This window comes from Oryzias melastigma, linkage group LG1 (genome assembly GCF_002922805.2).
Source record: "Oryzias melastigma strain HK-1 linkage group LG1, ASM292280v2, whole genome shotgun sequence".
NCBI lineage: Eukaryota > Metazoa > Chordata > Actinopteri > Beloniformes > Adrianichthyidae > Oryzias > Oryzias melastigma.
Window position 1 is genome coordinate 6,081,620 of NC_050512.1, and position 18,585 is coordinate 6,100,204.

At 37.8% G+C, this 18,585-nt stretch overlaps 1 protein-coding gene across 1 annotated transcript; it reads right to left on the reverse strand.

Annotated features, from left to right (window-relative positions):
* Positions 1 to 705: 705 nt before the first annotated feature.
* Positions 706 to 16,000, reverse strand: kdm5ba (lysine (K)-specific demethylase 5Ba). The gene is made up of 27 exons (XM_024269784.2): positions 15,659 to 16,000; positions 13,181 to 13,258; positions 12,729 to 12,851; positions 12,446 to 12,616; positions 11,780 to 11,905; positions 11,224 to 11,317; positions 11,006 to 11,112; positions 10,738 to 10,896; positions 10,507 to 10,626; positions 10,099 to 10,257; positions 9,676 to 9,857; positions 8,044 to 8,206; positions 7,725 to 7,844; positions 7,433 to 7,627; positions 7,114 to 7,295; positions 6,783 to 6,907; positions 6,534 to 6,684; positions 6,233 to 6,353; positions 5,716 to 6,071; positions 5,202 to 5,340; positions 4,942 to 5,121; positions 4,704 to 4,862; positions 2,928 to 3,338; positions 2,764 to 2,854; positions 2,498 to 2,676; positions 2,110 to 2,367; positions 706 to 2,024 (listed from the first exon to the last, which is right to left on the reverse strand). The coding sequence occupies exons 1-27, from the start codon at positions 15,809 to 15,811 to the stop codon at positions 1,887 to 1,889; spliced, it is 4,440 nt and encodes a 1,479-aa protein (XP_024125552.1). The 5' UTR covers positions 15,812 to 16,000; the 3' UTR covers positions 706 to 1,886.
* Between the last annotated feature and the right edge of the window lie 2,585 nt (positions 16,001 to 18,585).

Sequence of the window (18,585 nt, forward strand, 5' to 3'; positions counted from 1 at the left end):
AGAATGTATTTTTACATTCTTACTCACACCTTCTGTATCACAGCTCATACTTCTGTAGATTTTATGTTTCATATTTGCAAACTAAAATAAAATAAAAAAATAACTACACTAATTTGTAAAGTCAATGGTTTTAAAAATTAATATTTTTAGAATTCTAAAACTTTGTTCTTCTTTAATAGGACAATTAACCCTAACACTAACCTGCTTTCCTTTATTATTTCAAAGTCCTGGATCATGGAGGTTGCCAGGTCCTGTGCCATTTTTCAGAGGAATCAGAGGGGTTACCTCTGCAGCCAGTTTGAAAAAATGTCAAGTTGCATCTTTTCTCTCAGTAAGTACTCCCAACTTCTCATGGAATGACAGATTTTGAGGACCAACCTTACTTAATAGATGATAGTTCTATGAAAAAACAGCTTCATGAAGATTTAAGTAAAAACCTTTAATACAGTATGTCCTTGTTTTTTTATAATCCGAAAACAAGGTATTCCTGCTTAAGAATTTATAAGCTGTTTTTAAGATTAAGTGTCATGTTTATACTCGAAACAATGATGTTTTCATCTGAAATCAATGCACTGCAAAGTAAAATTTCATAATCCAGACCAGTATACTCCTCCTGAAAAGATTTAATTCCTGCTTCTACAAAACATTTGTAGATGCAGATCTTAAAAAACTATTTTTAAAGAAAAAAATGAGCAGATGCACATCAAAAGTGACTTATTTTATATGCCATAGTGGACCTACAGTGTACAGTTTGAGTTACAATCAACTTACAAGTTAAAAAATGATTTGTGGGGTCAGAGGTCATCAGCCAACCACAACACAAAATGAGACAAAACTCCAAAAATTAAGAAGCTAAAGCAAACTATAAAACAATTCTAAAAAATTTCAAGCACAAACATATGGGGACAAACATTTTATTTTATAATGCAAACTGCAACATAAGAATTATATTATTTATCCAAAGGAGCAAGAAAAAAAAAAAGTGTATATACCCGTGGCAAATAATTCACACAGTCTGAGTCTTATCCAACATAATATTTTCAACCTCAACCATAAAGGGGAAAACTCACCCAAAAACTAAATGTACATTCCTTTAATGTCGGACATTTCATTCTCACTTTCTGAACGTAATCAAGCGTCTTCCACTTCCAGGAACAAGGGGATCCGGGACCTGCATCCTCCCCGCGAACGAGCGCAAAGGAAATACTGACTACACAAAAGCCAGTGAAAACATTAAGGGGTAACGGTAGATAACCAGGTGCAAACTTTAGTAGTTCAGAACCGTACAGGTCCATTTCTATTTTTAGGTGCACACAATTGTTGACTAAATCACGAGATATTAAAAGGACTTATAAAGTGAATTCTTGAGGGTTTTTGCTTTAGGAAGGCATCTAATCAAAGTATCTCTACACACAAATATAGTTCAGGTGAAAACTGAACCTGAATTAATCTGTTCAGCTATTGCTCAGATAAATAAGATTTATTCTACAACAAAAAGATAAGTTTCACATTGTTCAGATGCATGTCAAAAAAAAGAAAAAAAAAAGTATCTGAAATGTCAAACTGACATTTTTTGGTTGAAAGATCCCTGCGGTGCTGTTTTTTTTTTCTTTTTTTTTTTTTTTTAACCACATCTGCATCAATTCTTAAAAGTTTTGAGAAAAGATTAGTTGATTAGCTGGAAAAACCAGCCAAAAGACAAAACAGTGACGGAAGTCTTTAGTAACTTATGGAAAAAAAATAGTAAGGAAGTAGCACCATGTTCACTGAGGGCAAGCCAGAAGGTAAAGGGGAGGAGCCACAAGACACACAGGAGTTCAAGTGTGCGCTCAAGTGCTGCGGCTTTCAAAAAGACTGCTCATCCTTCAATGTGACGTTTTTGGTCTTCAGTCTCCTCTTTCATAGTCAGGTTGTGTGCAGCTTATGCAAATGTAGTCCTCCTTCTCTGCCCGCTCTGCAGAGAGTCCCACACACACCTGATGGAACCACTGGTTACAGCTGCCGTCACACTGGACCCAGTTCACCTGAAACCACACAGACCAGAATGGATTTAGCGTCCACTGTGAGCACAAGGGAGATAAAAAAAAAAATGTGTGTTTTGGACATTACCTCATCCCCCTCTGGCTCTCTGCACCATGGTGCAGCACAGAGTGAAAAGTCCTCCTCTGAATCTGAAGGGGCGGGGTCAGACGATGTGTGCCCCGGCGAGCAGACCCTCTTCCCTTCCTCGCTCCGTTCTTTGCTCTTTTTGGGCTTCTTCTTGCGGGATTTCTTCGCTTTGTCGCTGTGCTGAGAGTCGGAGCTGTCTTTGCGCCTCTTGGTCCTTTTACTTTGACTGCTCAGAGACTCTTTTCTGGAAACTCCGTTCTAAACAGTTGAAATAAATGACATATTTTTACATCCAGAATACACACCGAAACTCGTCATGTTATACAACATTTCTTACATATTTATGTGTAAAATATGTGTTTTGTTTAAAACCTCCAACTGGATTTACCTTATTGTGTTGAGGACTCCTCCTCGGAGACTGCTCTGCACCCCTCCCACTGGGGCTGCAGTGTGAGGGCGGCGGTGTGAGCTTGTATGTCAAGTATCTGTACAACTGTTCGGTCTCAGGGAGAGTGACCTGCAGCAGGAATCCCTCCAGCATCAGCTCCTCCACATCTGGACTGAGTGCTGTGATAAACATGACCTGGATTATTAGTTCACAGATCTAAAGAGAGGACATTCAGCATTTTTAGAGCTAAATCTTAAAAAACTGACCCTGAGGTGGGAGCGACGGATGCTCTATGTAAAAAGAGCCACCGTTTATTTCCTGAGACAGATATGTAGCTTTTCTGGGCCATGTGTTTCCCTGAAATATGAACACAAAGTTCAGTCAGATGCTCAGCTGTTTTTAGAGGGGAAAAAAAAACCTTTCTACACACCGAAATGGACAGCAGTCCAGCTGTGCACGCCTGCTGGACTCTGTGCTGCCATCGCACCGTCCTCTCAATGAGGAAGCGCAGGGCGTCTCCTTCCGGCAGGCGAACCCGAATCCTCTGCAGTGAAGCTAACAAAGGCAAGACCTTGTCCAGAGGAGGTTTCCTCGACCGCTTGCAAAGCGGGCACAGCCAGGCTTGACCAAACTCGAGGTCTGCGGGCATGGCGACGCAGCCGCAGTGAAAGAGGTCTCGACAGAGCTCACACTGCACCATGTCCCCCAGAGGAGCCTTTTGGCACACACAAACATTAAGTGCACTACAGTTTTCAGCAGGTAGAAACTTGGCTTCGTTTGAATCTCTCAGAGCCAGCAGGATGCCCATCTCCCTCTGTTGGACCTCAGCAAGAGTGTTCATCTGTGCAGACAGGAAGGCAGGAGTTTGTCAGTTCTTCCATGACGGAAAAAAACTATCAACCTTAAAGCAAATTGACTTTAGTTTTACCAACAGCTCTAAAATAAGCCCCAGATTTTGAACGTTAAAGACCCACTTTGATGAAAATTGTGTTTTTAGTATTTTTTTCTCATGATAAATGATATTTAATAAGAAAATTAAGCTCAAATACTATGTCCTTGACACTGGTTTTTAATTTTTTTTGCTAAAATTGGAATAATCATAATTAAAAGACCACCGGGAACGCGATGAAAACAGTTCAAAAGAGGGTCAGAGTAGTTCTTTACAGGAATATTGCACAGCGTATTTTCTGGAGTGTAAGTCACAGTTGTTTTTCATAGTTTAGCCAGAGATGCAACATGCTACTTCTACTCAGGAGCACCCTATTTTGATATTGTGATTTTCCTTTTTAAATAAAAAATAGACTCATATATTCTTTATTTTCCCTTGTTAGTTACCCTTTAGCGGTTGTTTCCACTAACAACCACTAGATGGTGCTGTACAGGTATCAGATTTGCTACTGACTGTGCCAGAAAAAGTGTCAAACAAACATGGAGGAGAATCTGATTGTTTTCCTTTTAAACTTCAATGTTTTTCTTATTTGTAACGTAACATTATGATTCTTGTTTTTATTTTTCGCACCTTCGCACCAATGCAGAACAAAAAGTCATCAAACTGGATTACAAAGAGATGGAAGAACAGGTAAAAGCAGTATAGACGGCAACGATCGCTGCAAGAGAAAAAACACTAAAAGATCTCATAAACCAGACAAGGAAATATGATAACCGATGATTTTGTAGAACTTTTTCAAATAAATAGACCTGTTCTTTTGGTATCATCTGTGCATTATAAATAAATTATACAGTCAATGCTTCCAAGTAGCAAAAATGAGAACATTTTTGGACAAGCATCGAGCAACCAATTTGACCTGCGTCAAAAGAGACAGTGGATGTTATTTTGATGTTAGTTGAAAAAGAGGCTGTAGATGTGAGTTTGATGTGTGAATCACATTTGGTGTGAACGCAGCATTACGCTGGACTTGGCAGATTTCCTCTGAAATGTCAAACATTCTCCCAAAAGTGCGACTTATACTCCAGAGTAACTTATCTATGTTTTTTCTCGTCTTGTTTAGACTTTTTTTTTGTTTCTGCGACTGATACTCCAGAAAATACAGTATTCATACATGTCTAACTTCAGACACACATCCTTCTTAAAAGTGGCTTTCATGGAATAAAGAACAGATTAAGATGTTCTGGGGTTTAAGTGTAGCTTAGCACCTCTCACACACACAATCCTCATGTTATGTAAAGATCATGGAGACAAACTCACAGCAGAAGCAGAGTCTTTGCTTTCTGAGAGAGCTCTCTCGATCTCACAAACCGACTCCAGTTTTGTTGAAGATTTTCTTACAAGCTGGGAAATCTCTTTCAGTTTTTTAGATTTTAACTTCTGACTCCCCGACCCCACGTCACATCTTGGGCAGAGGACCTGAAATAGAATGACAAAAGCTTTGTTATTTGGAGCAACATTCAGAAAGCAGCTTGTCAAACTCGGTTTATCTCTTCACCTCAAGGAGAGTGAAGGGTGTGTTTTTCAGTAGGAATGTCTTCGCGGCGCTCTCCTTCCAGTTCTGAACGTCACTGATGAGCGCCTCCAGTCGACTAAGAGGCTCCAGTCTCACTGGAATGCCTTCTGCTATGAGGACCAGCTCAGAGAGGCTCTCCAGGACAGGAATACGCCCCCCCAGCTGCAAACAAATCATTTTCATTGAATGCGTCGCACTTAAACCTCTTTACAAATCAAAGGCAAAAATGATTGGGTTTTTACCTGCAGCGCTTCCGCTTCATGAAGCCACTTCTTGGCTTTGGTGACGACGTCCTTCAGCTGCAGACAGTTGGGCAGATATGCTGGGATGTTTTCGACTTCTTGTAAGGCAGCCTCAAGGGTGTCGATGCTGTGGCACGGCCTGTGAAGAGTCATGGCGCACAATTGTTGTACTTTCAGAACATCCACTCTGTAAAAATACTACATGATTTAAGTCTGTTTGCAGAAAAGACATTCTGATCTTCTTTATCCACTAAAATCCAGCTCTGCAGACATAACATTTCAGTCCCTGGAGTCTAAAGTTTGAGCTGATCGTCCACATTTTCTATTAGAAACAGAGCTTTTTTTTATTCATTTGATCACTAATGATGGTAATGGTTGTGATTTCTGTCAAGACTTTCAAATAAATGATGAACTATCGACACTTTAAATTTCTTCAAATATATTTCTTTATTATTTTAAACATTAAAAGGAATCGGTCCTTATTAGAAAAACATTTCAAAAAGGGACTTCTCACCTGGCCTCCATGAGGCTGAGCACCTTCTCCTCCCACTGCTCTGATACCGTCAGGAGCTCCTGCAGACGAGCCATGGCTTTTTCCACGGAGCTGTGAGGAGCCAGACCCACGCCCTGGTCGATCAGCCTCCTCATGGTGTCCAGGCACAGGCTGTCGGGTCTGCTGCTGGCCTGCTGCACAGCCTCCAGCCATCGGGCCTGCTCCAGTCTCTCTCTCAACATTGGTAACTGTGGCAACTCCACGTCCAAGCCCAGACTCACGTCCAGCAGGTCCTGCAGCTCCTGCGGGCTGGGCGACTCATCGGAGAGGAGGCGCTCGCTGCACTGATGGAAGTCGTCCACTCGGGCTAACAGGTCCTGGACATCACAAGAAACACGTTATGCGACTCCAGACGCACTGAACGTTTGTCATGGAAGGGTGGTGGCACTTAAAATGTCATGTGCTAACCACGTTTTTAGGGAAAACAAACCTCTTTTAATCGCTTCACTAATACATTTATGAAGAAAACGGTAAGTACCTTAAGTAAGGGTGCCTGTCGGATGTTACATGGCAGGTTGTCCAGCTGCTGCACGAAGGACCTCAGCTCCTCTACAGTCAGTTCATTGTGGTTTTGAGACTTTCCTCCTCCTGAGCGATATCTGTAACACAACCCCACAAAATGATGACAAGCAACGACTAAAATAAAAGCTCAAGAAGCTGCTTTCTGTAAATGTTAGATGAACAAAGACCCTGATTTTTGAGTTTCTTTCTACAAAACAAATGCAGTTTTTTGTTTTTTATTAAGATCTTTATTTATTTATTTATTTTAATGAAAGTACCTAGTCTGCCTTTTTCCATTGAGAAGCTGTTGCGCCATCACAGCAACTTTGTCAGCCTCGGTTGTGATGGAACGCAGCTGATCCAGGAGGCTGCTTTTAGGGAACGCCTTTGTTTCTCCCTGCTCCACCAGACTGTGAAGTTCTTCCAAACCTGACCAGAAAAAAAGGTTTGTCTTAAAACATTCAACCAACTAATGTTTCAAAAACGTAAGATTGGATTCTGAGCTTTTTTCTTTTTATCTTTTGCACCTTTTTTCTTGGTTCCTTTGTTCTCCACTATGTCCTGAACAGAGGAAAGCCACTCTTTGTAGGATTCTGAACGCAGCTTCACCGACTCCATCAGAGGGTACAGCTCATCCATAGTAAATTTGTAACTGCAGGAATAAATAATAAATAATAATGTTTGATATTTGAGGACACCTTTATGAATTACCAATAAAAAGTCAGTTTTTATACTTTGATTTTTTTTTAACATCAATGTCCCTTTAGGGGTTTCGTAGATTTCTGACAGTAATTTGTAGGAAAAAAAAATAATCGTTGCGGTTGCTTTGTTAGTGCTGTTTGTTTACTACATACTCACTTGAGTGTTAGATTACTAAGAGGACAAATGCAGAGGCTTTGGGCGTGGTACAGGCAAACCATCTTGTCAGAGCTGCAGGCGCAGGTGACACCAGACAGGTAGCAGGTGGTCCGACACTTGAAACACTGCCGCTCCTCATCTGGGAGCTCCTCATAATCAACTCGGCGAGACAGCACCAAACCCTGGAGACACAAATTCAGTCATTAGAAAGCACCAAAGAGAAGTGTGCAGTCAAAAGAAACCTGACAGAAAAACAAATATCTTCAAGACTGTTTTTAGATTTTCAGAAAGAACTAGTTAACGCTGAATAGCTGCTTACCAGTTTGCTGGCCCATTCTCTTAGTTTCTTTTCCTCTTGAACCATGACTTTCATGTCTTCGTGCACGGCTGATGCCAGCTCAACATCCATGGTGTTTGCTTTGAGGGCCATGTTACAAACCATCTCATCGTGAGAGAAGACACAGTATCTGCTTAGCTGCCGATAGTGATCCACACAGCCACGCCCAATAGGCATCTGTCGGAAAAAAAACAGGCTCTTCTCAGTAAGTTCTTAAATGAAACATTTCATTCCATGAAATTCATTGTGGTCTGGAGCAAAAGGCTTGTATTACCCAGTCCATGGTGCAGAAGTTGACTGCCTCAGCAAAGTTGAAACCCTGGTTGAATCCGCTGTGGTACGCTCTGGGGAAGGTGATGACGAACTCACCAGCACACTGGTTGGTGCGATAGATCTATGGTTGATAAAAGAGCAGTTTATTAAAACAAAAAAGTAAATAAAGCTAATTAGATACAACATAAGACCAGTTTGGTGGATTTATTTTAAAATGAAAGAAACACAGATGGCTGCAAACTGTTTTCTGTTTATCAGTATGATAAAAATGTGTGAAAACTTTGACACTTTTCGAGTGACAGTGTACACAGAGCAGATACCGGGATGCCGTTGTTCATCAGCGTGTTAGGATTCATGATGGTGACCAGCTGGTGAAGGAGATCTGGCTGGGACTCAAACAGCTCAGGAGCCAATTTCTTCATGACTGATTCCAGGTGCTCGGCGGCATAACCGGGAGCGCCGTACCAAGTCTTTGGCTCCCCCCTGCATTTGAGACCAAACAAGATCAGAGAAAAAACAGTCTAAAAGCAGCACTAACAAGTTATCACAAAAAACAAAATTTTTAATTGTGGTGTAATGATTCATTTTAACAACAATTCATATAATTTGCAGTTGACGATACAGTTCATAGTCGACATCGATTCATTTTGAACAATCCGATTCACTGACCTAAAATCGATCCTGGACATTTTTAGCCAAACATGTAACCAGTACGACTCAGATAAATACCTGGTACTGAACAGTACCCAGAAGTTTTCTAGATTACTTTGGTTTCTTGTAAGTTAATCAAGTGTGAATTAAATATGTGTACAAACAAAACAAGTAAATAAGAATTAATCTTAAATCCATTCACCTTTTTGTTTCATAAAGTTCAACCCACTGTTGTTTTTCCACATCAAAATAATACAAACGTCCTATCATATTGTATGGTCACATCTTTGGAAAATTCAAAGTGTTTCCACTCACTGGACCGTAATGATGGTAGATCATGTTTTGCTGCCACTGTGTGCTGTTCAATATGATAGAGCTTGGTCGTTTTGAGGTTATAGTAAAATAAACCTGCTGTACCTAAATCCACATTGTATTTTCAAATATTAATTATTTAATTTCATGACAATTTTTTAATGGTTTATATCGATTCAGTTAGATTTGATTATTATCTTGCTTCAGACAGATCGATCTGATCGGATCGTAGCAATAAAAATGGATTAATTGTTACACCCCTAATTTAAAATGACTAATGTAGCAGAAAAATGGAGGGGGACCTGGTGGCAGACAAGATGGCGGCTGAAAATCATTAGCTGGAAGGAAGTCCAGAACAGGAACATCAAATACTCTTGTTTTTGGTTCAAAAAGACAAATATAACCAGCAATGATAATAGTTTTTTGGAATTTTAATCTTAAAACCTGAGGTGTCTCTGTCAAAACCTACAATGCTCTTTGACACACCGTAACTCCATACACGATCAACATGAATTAACTGATCTTCAGATTAAAGCTGTTTTGCGCTGGTGAGCAGCACTTTTCACCGACATGCAACACATTGCTAATATAAAGTGTTATATTGTGGTGCAAAGCCACTGTTCTCTGAAAACAGAATTAGTTGCTTCACGTTGCAGTCAGACGTAAACACTGATCTGGAGCTAAATCTGCAATGTAAAAGTCTAAACAGTATTAAAAATCTGAACACTTTTGTTAATATCTTTTAATGAAGCTTTCATTTTCTATTGATACATTTTAAGCTAATCCTGAACACTAAACTATTTATTCACATTAAAATGCTTAACAAAAGTGGCTACAACCCTGAAATCCTGTGGAATTTCAGCTTCTGACTAATGATTTTCTCCCGCCATCTTATTTTCCACCAGGTCCTCTTGGAAAAATGTGCAAAACTGAGAGTTTTCGCAGAAAAACTAGATTTTTCTACAAAAAGCTGACAGGAGACACTCTACCAGTGAAGATAGTTTATGGAGTAGCTCCAGTGGTCCTCAATGTGCCAGCAGAAAGAGGAGAAGCACATCCCCACATAGAGCCAGGGAACCTTCATCCCACAGATGTCTGCTGTAATATGGGTCAGCACGGAGGCATCGAGCACCGGCATGTTGTTCAGGTTCCAGCCGCTGGTCAGGTAATGCTGCAGGTCAGAGACAGGCCTCAACACTGCATCCATTCTCACTCAGAAACATCCCTGTAAATCCTTAATTTCTTCATATAAATAAACAGAAATAGATTCACTTTTTATTGCAGGACGGAAAGGTTGAGTTTAATAGCTGATGATAATCATGTGCTATTAATGACACTTTTATACTATTAAATTTAAGTAAAGCTAAAGCATGATAAACCCTCAATAATCATTCATGACGGAGACGCTGTACCTCGTCATCGGGAGACACTTCAAAATGGCTGTTTTTCACAGGGAAACCACTCCCAAACTCCTTGGAGGCAATGTCTGCTCCATATTCCACGGTGACATCCTCCTCGATGGTGCTGACGAGACGCCAGAACTCCTTCTCTACAAGCTCAGTAGGAACCATCTAAAAAAGATCATAAAACATAAATACTTAATGTCAAATCTAAACTTTGCTGTTTGCATCAGGCTTTCAGATATGTTGCCTATATCATTCAATAACTCATCTGCTTTAAACTACGTTCTTCAGGTGGAAAGCATGAACAGATCTTAGTCCTATTTGTTTTCTATTGTTGCTATAAGTAATGACTGTATTCATGTTGAGTGTTTGTGAAGCAAAAGCTTCCAAATCAGAGAAGAAGTGTTGCAAACTCACATGAACTGGCATGTTAAAATAATCAGACTTGAAGGAATCGGCCATGTCCCCAAAAGCTTGGAGGGTGTAGCTCCTGCTGGCCTGCTCAAAGCCAAATGCAACAGCAGGTTTGCCACATTCCTGCAAAACAAAGAGACCATGAAGAACAAAGGCGCCGCACCAAACAAAGGCACTGGTTCCTAATTATGAGCAAACTTGGGCTCCCCGGAGGGAGGGGGTGCAGCAGTTCACCTGAGCCAAGCACTTGGGACACCTCCAGTCACCTTTGGGGACATCGTGGAGGGGCGGGATCAGACAGAAGATGTGATAGCTATCATCACAACCGTCACACAGGAGCAGGCGGTCCTCTGCACTTCCACTGCCGCATACCAGACACATGTACTGGTCCACCTGAGAGAGAAGAGGTTTGGTTTGACTGGAGGTTTGACACACGATTTATGTATACATTAATAGAGTGACTTCAAAACATGTTTTCTATAAGTTAAAAAAATCAATTTACTTTATTCCCTGCTGGTTTGTTTATATTATTAATTTTAGATTCTTCATAATTGGTTGGTTCTGTGTGTTCAGTGGGCTCCTGTTTCACCACAGTGACTGCCATTCTCACTGAAACACAAGGATGAACATTCAGTACAGACCAAGAGGCTCCAGAAACAATGTTCCCATGAAGAAAAAAAAGAAAAGACTTTCATTTTCTGCAGCCTTCCTTTTTCTTACCTGGTTCAGGTTTGACGGCACACGTTCCCATTCTCCTTCTCAGATTGGGACGATTATCACAAATTTCCTCAGCTTCTATTTTGAAGCTTCCTCTCTGTAATAGTAAAAACAACAACAAAAAAATGCCGGTTAGAAACTGTTTAAGGGTCAAAAGTCTTGGTAAACATTTTTAAGAATTAAAAATAATTATAGAACTACACAAAAAGTCTTTGGCTTTAGAAATGATCCAGGATGACAAACATTTGGTCATTTGATCCACAAAAGTACGATCAAAAAGAAATGTTTTTGTCCTCCAATTCTACAATATTTATTTAATTTCAGATTTTTTGATGATATAAATATAGTTTTTCTTCTGACGGAGCATTATGTATCCAGTATCTTCTTGAAAACCTCTGTTTAGTCAGCAACCTCGCCCCCCGCCTTTCTGACAAATCGAAGTCCAGTTTTTTGTAAAACACTCATTTTCTGTTATTGATATTTTAACTTGTACAAACTGATAAGTGACTAAAGTTTTTTATGATCTTTAAACACAGGAGAACAAAGACGAGTCACTCACTTCAGATCTCATTCGTTTAGCACGGCGAGCGATGCTGCAGGTCTCCTGGGGCTGCACAGACTGGCGCTGCGGCAGGTCGTGAGGGGTGTACTCTTTGTCTTTAGTGTCATTAGTCAGAGTCGCCTTCTGCAGAATAAACGGCAAAAAAAAAATCAAAAATCAACAGCAATAATATTTGATTTGTGAAAGGTTTTTACCTCCTTATGAACAATGAGTGTTAAAATGTTTCTGTTATCTGCAGTTTGGTGACCTTGTTTTGCAAGTTTGAATCTTACTGAATTGAATTTCGATCTTATGTAACAAACAATTTATTACAAGTTTTTAAATTACCGGTAACTTAAAAAATGAAGAAATCTTTACTTTTAATAACTGTTATCATCACTGCTACTGGGAAACATGGGAATAAAGTTTTGACTGACTCAACATTGCTTGTTTAAGCGCACTGCCACGCATCACTAAACTAAAAATCACTAATTTACTTTGCTAAATGATAAAAAAAGACAAACTCTGCTAATATTTACTTAATTGTCACACTTTAAAATATATAAACATATATTCAAAATACAAAACTCCTTGTAACTTAAGCTAAATTGGACAAAAATGTAGTTGATTAGACTTCGGAAAGTAACACAACAATCAGGAATTGTAAAAGGTAATGGGGCATACGGGCAGATTGGCTCCAGTCTGGAAAAGGTTGTACGGGTAAAGGATCCGCTCATAATGTGCACGCAGATGAGAGCCGATGGCCTTGCCAGGAGCAAAACCCATCTTCACTGAGATCTTTGTCCAGCGCCGCTCTCTGCAGACGGCATCAAAGCCCCCCTCTTCATTCACCAACTGTTAAACAAAGGGTTTTTTAGGGGGAACACAAACAATGAGTTCCCATGTATATTCAAAAGTAAAGATTCTGTTTCCATTGTAAAATGTTGAAAATTAAAAAAAGAAAAACCTTATTCAGCTGGTATAGGTCCAAAATTTTTCTCTCCACATGAGGAATTTTCAGAGTGCATCCTTGGAGCTCCCAGAACTTTGCAATTTGATCCAAGAAGTTAAGCTTAACTCTGGTTTGAGCCTGAGAGATAAAAAAAAAAATTGGTTGATGCATTAAATAATGTATTAACATAAAACATTATTTGATCAAAATACGAGGATGGTAAAAATACATTTTACTATACTATTTTTCAAAATGTATAAACAGTATATTTTCACAAAACACTTGACTCCAGTCATATGAATAGAATGCAAATTAATGTAAACTATGAAGCTACTGTATAAACATTTAAAATCCTTTAAATAAACACATAACAGTCTAATGATGCAAACAAGTAAACTGAAAAAAAGAAAAAGTCAGAAAAGAGACGTGCTTTTCTCTTAAATGCTGAAATATAATAACAAAAATACCTCCAACTCATTGAGTCTTTGTATTCGGGGTGTAAATTTTAATCTGTCAACATCACAGGCAAAAGGCGGCTGCCATTCCTAAAAAACAAACAAACAAACATGAAGCTTAAGGTTTCAAATGGTTAAGAAACAAAAGCATACACCTTTGAATTTTAAAATCAGCATATTCAAAGGTATTTATAGAGGAAACATGCAAGAATCCAGATTTATTAAATATTGTAGTCCAGAATAATTCAATAATATGGCAAATATTTTAAAGAATGTGAAGATATAAAAACAAAAAAAATATTGAACAAAAACTCCAGTTACTATGGCAACAGCAATATGTTAGGAATTTTGCAAAAAAAAAAAAAGATAAAGTTAAAAATGCTGAGACATGATAACTGAGCAGTTATGGATCTAAGTGTTGATAACAAAGGTGCAATTTTAAATATTTTGCATTTCAAACCATGTCAACACTAGATTTCTATTCAAATTGTCTATGTTGACAAACCAAATGACTTACTAACAGTTTTCTATAAAACATTAATATCAACTGTACACTAAAATGTCATAAACATTTTTTCTGATAAAAAAAAATGTAAATAAAGTGAAAATGACCTTTATTTCCATCTTTATTCGTACAGTACAGATATTCTGAATGTCTGCAAGCAAGTTTAAAGGACGAGCACTTAAGAAATTCTACAGAACCCCATCATATATTCATTCATGAAAAGATACTAAAATATTTGTGTGATTGAAGACACAGATTTATCAAACATATTAGCCCCATCTGTGCCAACATTTACAGTCAAAATGTGACCCGTTTAAAAACCAAGCAGGAAACTCTAACCACGTGTGCACTCAGAAATCAATAATCAAAAACAGGTTGTGGTGTAATGTTTACTTCCGCTGAAGAAAAAAAAGATCAAAGAAAGTAAGCAGTTGTGAGGAAAAAAAAAAATCAAAAAAGATTTCAAGACCGAACAACTCCCAGTCAGAAAAAGGTATCCTTCCACCTGAGAGACTTTACAAGTTAGTTAGCTCCTAAAACCAAAACTGCCACTACATTCACAGTGGGTGTTAAAATTGTTTAAAGAAAATACAAAAAATTGCAAATGTATAGCCTAAAGGGACATGTCCAGACAAACAAATAATAACAGATGTAATAAACGGGCTGTGACGTAATGTAATTACTCGCAGGCAATAATAAAGGAACTGCGCAGGCATCTTTTTCTTGACTATTCCGTTTCAGGACGACCTTTTCCGAGTCCTACTTTTGTTTACATGAGTTTTCAACCAACAAACACTGAAGGTAGTCACCCCACCCTCCGCTATTTTTTAACAATCCAGTCCCTTGTCCCCCCGTCCAACGGGCTCTGCGGTGCCAACTGGCCTTCCGCGGATCCTTGGTTCTATGGGAGGCGACTGCCACGTTCTCTGAACGCTTCCAGGTAGAACAAAAGCACTTTCAGTCGGGCCAGGCCACCAACAAAGGGGCAGCTTCCAGAAATATAAATGTCATTTGTGAATTTATTTCAGTCGATTCTGCCCTTTATCGCCCAAGAATATAAGATCTGCCCACTCCCATCTAGGAAATAAGGTCATTGTGTTCAATCAAGTGCACCATTTAGGTTCTCTGTGCAGTATTTATTTTTTTAATGTTTATTTCTGTAATACTGTGCGTCGTTATATAAGAATGGTATCGATTACAGCCGATAAACCATCATATGAATAAAAAAAAGTGTGTTAAAAACAAACAAAAGAGGCCTCTCGTCCTATCTGATGTTTTAATGCAAAATTATAAGATATATATTTATATAAAATCAGTTGGGGAGATTTGTGGATTTATAAGTACTGTGCAAAAAGAGCCCCGCGGTGTCCGTCAACCGTCGTGTTTGAGAGGCCGCTGTCTCCATAAACAGTTGGTCACCGAGCACGTACGATGGCCGGCGTTGGGTGTCAGGAAACTGTGGCTTTAAAAGGGCCTCGGTCACCTCCCGCCGACTAAATCCGTCAAATCCTGCTCACAAAGTTACCATTTAAATGCAACTGCCTGGACATGTTCGGTAGTGGACAAGAAAAACGCAAACACTGGTTGATCATTTCCGCGTCCGAACTAGAGGAAGCACTTCGGTCGGTGTTGATGTTCAGAGAGAAAAAAAAAAATGGTCAAACTTGAACGTTTCGATTAGTTTTAGAAATAGTCGATATTGACCAATAAGGAAGAATTCAAACCATTTGGGTGTCTTGGAACTTTGATTAATTTTAATAAAAATAGGCTAATATTCGTGTAAAAGGGACATTGGCGGAGCGTCGCACCGTTACGAGCTGAACACACTCCAGCTCCGACGGGCTCACTATTCTACTCGGAGCCGCAATCCGCCATGTTGAAAGCTGTCTAAAAACACAACTTTGCTAGCTGAATTATTCACAACAGTCGACTCCAGCACACTGCAAAAACACCTTAAATTATTTTTAATGTGACAAAATGCTCACCTGTGGCGGTCGGATTTTGCAGATGCCCGTTTTTTCCGCAATTGGTCGTATTTTGTTGATGTACGCAAAAGGGTCAGCAAATTCCTCCCAGCTGGGCTCAAAAACAGGGCACTCTGGGGGAGGAATGAATTCATTCAGCGGCGGTTGACTCATCGTTGCATCCACGACTGGCTGAAATATGTCCAAAAGTCTTCCTCGCGCCGAATGCGGTATTTGTTTTCTTAATTTTTTTAATCTTTCAGTTCATGTCCACAGTCCACTCATTCAACTCAAAGACGGATTCAGTAGTTGGAGGCGAGTTGATGACAGTAGACTGTATACATCCGCCTTGGAAAATAGACACCCATTACCTATCACACAAAAGGAAACGGACTCGTCCTGATTTCTTCTCCAATAGTAACAAATCAAAATTTTTAATTTAGAAATAAAAAAGAATGCAATTTTATTTTTTTATTGTAAATTTAAAATAAGTAATTACATATAAAAACAAAGAGGTTGATTAATGATCTAAAAAATCCTCATTAATCCCTCTGGGATTTAAAAATATTCTTTGTTTTATATTTTATATTCATTAATTTTACTTTTTATTGTAACAAGCAGGGACAGACAAAATAGCAATGTTTTAAAACACATAAAAAATCTATACATGAAAAAAATAATTAAATTACTATTTTTAATTTCCAAGTACTTCTATCTACCTCAAATGAAATTAAAACAAAATCAAAGCCCTGTGTTAGCACTTTGAAATTTGACAACGCTTATTATGTTTTTTTTTTTTTAATATATATAATATATTTATATAATTATATATTCAATATATGATTACATGTGCTTGATTTGCTTACTTTTTGGCACGACGCTGTACTAAGTTCTGGCAAGAATACCAAGCTGGCTTTAAAAATAAAAATAGATAAATTGTACTTCCTGTCTAATCCGCCCGGCTGCACTGAATGAATAGATATTAGAAGATGCTCTGGGTTTTCTATTCGAACACACCCACCATATCGTTGCGCGCTGACCGGGACTTTGTTTTTAAAAGGTCTAGAGGCGCTCGCCGATTGGTTGAAAGCTGTCATGTGTTCAGAGCAACTGTTTTTGTTATGGCAAATATTTCTTCCCTTTTTCTTGAATTATTTCAAAATAAAGATTAGTAGTTTCTTTATTTCAGTACTTTTCTTTATGTTGATTATAATATATATATAAAACATGAAATATAACAATGCTGTATTGCAGTTATGGGTTCTTTTTCTGTGGAAAAAAGTGTAGATAGAACAGAATGCACTTGATCTGCAAAGATACTTTTTTAATATGAAGGTGTCTAATACAAAATCTAAAATTAGCAAAGTTTTCCTTTGTCAGCAGACTAACATGCCACCTGTGCAGTGTTTGAGTTTTACATACAGCTTCTCATAACTCATTTTTAAACTGCCTTCAAGGCTGCTTTGAATTTCCCTGTTCTCGGTTTCGGTTAACTTCCTTGTTGTCAATTTTATAAAGCAATATGTGTTCAACAACTATCTTAGAAGAAGCACAAATTCAGTAAATAAATACATTTTAAAATTAATTGCAAAAAACAAAACAATGATCATAATTCTTTTTTTTCTGTTTTAATTTGAATTTTTTAAAATCTACTTTTAATCCCCTTTTCACTTTCACGCTACTTTTATTAGCAGTGAGGGTAGAACTTGCACAGCTGCAAAATAAGGGCAATCATGTACTGAAAGTGCAATATAACCCGTTTATGTAAAATATACAAATTCCCAGCAGTTATATTGGTGCTCTTTTATTATGACAGTTTCTCCACATTTGTGCAAATAAATCTTTAAAATGCCACAGAGAGCATAAAACCAGGGACAAATGATGTGTTTAGACTTTAAGTTATTGTTGTGGAGAGACAAATATTAGGATCTGTCCTTCAGTCACAAAAAAGATAGATGGCATCATCCAGAAAATTGACAGGCTTTCAGAAAAGAATAATGTTGAAAAATGTATCCTAGAAAATTATTTAGAAGCAATAAGCATTTATTCTAATGGTACTTAATACAATTTAAAACCAAGGTCTCATGACAAGGATTCTGCCGTCAACAAAAACTGAAGTACTGCTGTTAAAAAGTGGGCAAAGACTCATTATGACTCATAAGAATTGACAATGTCCAACAGAACATTGTAGTTTTATGCAGCTGCAAAAATATCTTTGAACAATCACATTCATCCAGAAAGTTTATCTAGTTTTTTTTTTTTTCTTTTGCAGAGTTTCTCATTTCTGAATTGTACTGAATGAATTGTGAAAGCCTCTTGAATAAGAACTAAGATGGCTTTTTAAAAAAAATTATTTGTACAAATTATTTTCCCACTTCTATCTGCGTTATGGTGACTATCGTAAGTCTGATTCGTATATTTAGATGATATTGAGTTTTTATAATAATTTTATTATAATAAAATATAAACTATATATAATAAACACATATAATAAATATAATTTATTAGTATATGCACTTTATTTATATTTTTAGTTCATTTTTATTTTGTTACTATTTTGCTATATTTTATTGACCACAAACAATCTGTTAAACACAATTACACCTCAACTTACAAAAAAAGTCTTATTTTAAGGCTATTCAATTTCATTTTTCTTATGAACAATTCAAACTTGAACTTAATATTTTTTTATAACAATTTGAAATGTTATTTATAAAATGTTTATTACTATTAAGTGAATGTTTAAAAAGTATAAAAACCCTCCTCATCCATTCTATAAGGTGATCTTGATTGAAAACGTAATAACCTGAAGTCTTTCTGTAGGTTGTGAATAATCCACACATACAATATCACTATCACTTCATGACTTCGACAGAAAACCTAAAAAACATTGTTTATTTTTTAATGTTCCTTCAAAACTTTTAGAAAAAAAATATGAAAGAAATATA